The sequence below is a fragment of the Kryptolebias marmoratus genome, linkage group LG17, assembly GCF_001649575.2.
Source record: "Kryptolebias marmoratus isolate JLee-2015 linkage group LG17, ASM164957v2, whole genome shotgun sequence".
Classification (NCBI taxonomy): domain Eukaryota; kingdom Metazoa; phylum Chordata; class Actinopteri; order Cyprinodontiformes; family Rivulidae; genus Kryptolebias; species Kryptolebias marmoratus.
In genome coordinates, this window is record NC_051446.1 from 13,925,981 (window position 1) to 13,929,775 (window position 3,795).

Genomic DNA, 3,795 nt, shown 5'->3' on the forward strand with positions numbered 1-3,795 from the left:
GGGGGGAATGTTTCGTCATGAACTGGAAAAGGTTGTAGCAGCAGCTGATGTCCAGATGTAGTGTAGATGTAACTTTATTTATTTTTTTAATCTTTTAGTAACTTTACCAGCAGCTTGTTGAGGGTTTGATGGTCCTCCGGGCTGGGAGGAAAACCCCAAACTTCAAACAGAGACAATCAGTCCCCCCCCCCCCTTTTTTTTTTAAACCTGGGACACATTTCAAAGCTCGTGTCTTTGTCCAAAGTGGACAGCAGCTTATCGGAGTGGCCTGTCCTTTCTCACCGGGGGGTGGGTGGAGGTGGTGGGGTGCTGAGATAAGGCGACAGGAATGCGGAACCGGTGAGACCCGCAGCTGCGTGAAAGGAAGCGGCTCAGACCCGCGACCTCCAGCGACAAACACAAACAAACAAACAACAACAACAACACCGCGCGAGCCCGAGTCACGAACACGACCTGACGACCGCCTGGCGTGAAGTTATAAGTTCGAAAAAAAAAAAGAAATAATAAAAAATAAATAAATTAAAAACCCCAACTCGGCTCGTTTACTCACTTTTCTCCGCGCTCGCGCCGTAGAGGCCGGTCACGGTCGCGAGGAGCAACCCGCACAGGAGGGTGGAAGCCATGGTGACGAGCTGCCCCGCGACTCCTGAAAGTTCATCTGCCGAGAGCCCGAGTCCGCGCCGCGCTGCTCCGATGTGGAAAAGGCGAGCATCAGAGAGGGAGAGTGAGTCACGCGGAGGAGTCTGCGCCTTGTTTTAACAGCGCGCGCACACACCCACGCCGCGCGGCTCAGCGCCTATGAGTCATTTCCTATGTTTCTGCTCGGATTCTCTCTCTGCCTGCCCGTGTGTGTGTGTGAGCAGGAAACTCCTCTGCCGCAGCGCTTTGTTTCGCTCAGAGTGAAAGTTTTCGCTCCAAACACCTCAGGTTTGGGAAGCTTCAGATCCAGGTTATTATCCTTTATCTGCCGCGTGTTTTGTTCTCGTTTCTTGGATTCACGGTGTTCTCATTGTTATTACCACGCCTGTCGTCGTCAGTCTGCGCCCTGAGCCAAGAAACACAGCTCCTCTGGCAGGGGGCTGAGGTACAGAGGGGAGCTGATGCACAAACAGACGACATTCACCCATTAGAAGCATTCAAACAAGAAAAAAGAAATCCACTTTTTTCTGTTTTGAAGGGTTTGGGAAAGTCTGCTGAAGAGGTTTAATCAGATCAGCTTCGTGTCTGAAAGCCTGGCAGCAGATAGGAAACAACTGTGGAGACGCTGCCTCGGGGTGGTGTTATTAGTGCCTGGGGTTGGGTGTAGCCTGCTGCTGCAGCACAAATATGCAATAACAAAAGCCAGCGGACGCACTATCAGGGCCTGCCCCGGCCCCAGGACTGCCTCGGGTCCCAACTCGAGGCCTATAGCGTGCCTTGAAGGGATACATGTCACCCGCCGCCCCTTTTTAGACCTGAGGTTCTTTAGGGGCGACAGGCAGAGTCGAAGCAGTTCTGGGCCCCGTGCGGTCGTGCTCGGAGTATGTTCAGGGGACGACTCTCGGCTACTACCACGCCAGGTTTCGGCTCTGTGTCTGTACAGGTGACCCCGAGTCGCTGCCATTTCTGTTGATGACCTCCAGCGGCCGTCTTGATCCAGTTATGTCACTGGTTCGTGGAATATTTTGCTAACAGACAGGGTCGGCTCCAAAAGTCAGTATGAGTAGGTGTTGGCGAGTATGCTCAGCTACTAACACGCCAAACTGTAGCTTAATACCTGTCCAATTGGCTGAAATACAACATTTATTTAATTCGTTCAACTCCAAACGTTTATGGGTTGTAGTGATTACTTTGATTGAAAATCAACCAGTGGTTCCTGAAATATTTTGCTAACAGACCACCAGCAGTCACTGCCAAGGATCTGAACAAAGATGTGGCGCTCGGAACACGTGCTGGGTACGACTCTCAGCTGCTCCCACGCAGAGTTTTCTGTCTGTAACGCGCAGACATGACCGCTGCTGCCTTCGGGGGCGGGCGATAACGAGGACCATACGTTCCATCTGCTCTGCGAGGCACACATGTAAACAACCTCCTAATCTATTTATGACAAGTCGTATAAAAAAAACTGCCCAGCCTTTAGCCGTCATTATTCTGCAGCAGGATGGCCAATTCCTCAGGAAGTCTCAGCTAACTGTTCCCAAATGCCTAATATTTTTTTCTTTTCTTTTCTTTCTTTCCCTCACATGCGCTCATCTCCTCTGCAGCCTGGAACTTCTTGTGAGCGTTACATGGTGTGAACCGCCTTTCCCACAAGCACTAACGTCAAACAGACGCTGACCAAAACTCCCAGTAAACAGTTCACATCATCAGATCGGAGTGAAAAAACAGAGAAAAAAAGAAGAGGGAGGTTTTCATTGGTGCAATTACGTTGAGAAGCGTGTTGCTGCGCAGATGTTTTTGTACTCAGCTGTCACGGCTAACCTTTAGGAATAAAGCGCTCCAAGGAGGAGCTGGAGCTAAGGACACCCATATGAGCTGACTTTCCACTGCAGTGATTTCACCAGTAATGAGGCACTATAAGCTGCAGATGTTGTGTCAAACTCTCCAACGGGAACCATGGCAACAGGATGAACACACACACACACACACAGAGAGGAGCTTGGCCAAGGTGATCCAAATCCTCCCGTATGTGCTGAGCGAGCGCCAGACGCGCTGATGTCTCTCAGGCATTGTTAATGCTATAGCCTGGGCGACTACGTAAGATGAATTTGGCCGTTGTTCCTCGCAGATTGGAAACATATTTAGCTTGAAACATGCAATCCCCGAGCCTGGAAGAGATGGCTTCTTTTAATTTAGAAGTTTGAGCTTCATGGATCTTATGGGATTTTTCTTTTTTTTTTTTGGTTTTGTTTCCAAACAACCAGCAGGACAAAACAGTTCAAAAGAAACACTTCATTGTGATCGAGTACACGTCACGGCTGTTCCGGGTTTTTTTTTTCCCTATACATTTAGAAAAAAGAAAAGAAGAAGCTTTAAAATTGTCCCGTTTTGTTAAAACATCCGCGACGTCCATCGGAGCAGCTCGACGCGTAAGGATATCACAAACGTCTGTGTTTATTAACTACGCCGCCGTCACATCGTGTCGCTGCGTTTGGTCACCGAACAATCGTGTGCTAAAACAAGTCTTTCAAAAGGGAATAAAACAGGGATCAGCTCATTTCATATCCCCCCAGAATGTCTGCATCTTCAGTTCGCTTCCTCCTCCCGTCTTATTTGGTTCCGTCTTCAGCCTCCTCTGTTTTTTGTTTTGCTCGGCTTAGGTGATGTAGATGCGGTGAAAGTCATTGGCTCCAAAGGCACAGTTGCACTTGGGGCACTTCCTCTGCCGGGTGTCGTAGCGCATCTTCAGGCACTCGTAGCAGAACACGTGGAAACACTTGGTGAGAACGGTCTCCTTGTCTCGCGTGTTGCAGCAGGGGCAGCGCAGCTTGGCCTGGGGAAAGATAAATACACGTGTGTGGGCCGTTACTGGCATGCTAACAGCTTTATTACCCCTGGTTACTGCGCGGGATAATTCAAGGGGCGTAAAATGTGCAATTTTTCACACACGTTAGGAGCAGGGATCATTGTGTTTCTGTTTGAGCTCAAGTAAATCCCAAAACTGCACCGAAGAAGGGGTTTAAATTGCAATAAACGTCTCTTCACCTTGTACTGATTGATCTCCTCCTGCAGGATCTCGTCTGCGTCCGAGTACACCTCCACCTTCTTCTGCTTCTCCAGCTTCCGCCTCAGCCTGGACAGATCCTCCTGGGGGGG

At 49.6% G+C, this 3,795-nt stretch overlaps 2 protein-coding genes across 3 annotated transcripts in view; both read right to left on the reverse strand.

The window, feature by feature from the left end:
• Positions 1-993, reverse strand: part of LOC108237065 (tumor necrosis factor receptor superfamily member 12A) — an 8,905-nt gene extending 7,912 nt beyond the window's left edge. Inside the window, exon 1 of one of the 2 annotated variants that reach the window (XM_017418251.3) lies at positions 551-993. In XM_017418251.3, the coding sequence (XP_017273740.1) occupies positions 551-623 (73 nt within the window). In that variant the 5' untranslated portion in view covers positions 624-993. The remainder of the gene's footprint in view (positions 1-550) is intronic. The other variant, XM_017418250.3, reaches the window with a different exon arrangement.
• A 1,828-nt stretch (positions 994-2,821) lies between these two features.
• Positions 2,822-3,795, reverse strand: part of rnf40 (ring finger protein 40) — a 14,743-nt gene continuing 13,769 nt past the window's right edge. The window contains exons 19-20 of the mRNA XM_017418611.3: positions 3,685-3,786; positions 2,822-3,472 (exon numbers count right to left, since the gene is read on the reverse strand). Of these exons, the coding sequence (XP_017274100.1) occupies positions 3,296-3,472; positions 3,685-3,786 (279 nt within the window). The 3' untranslated portion in view covers positions 2,822-3,295. The remainder of the gene's footprint in view (positions 3,473-3,684; positions 3,787-3,795) is intronic.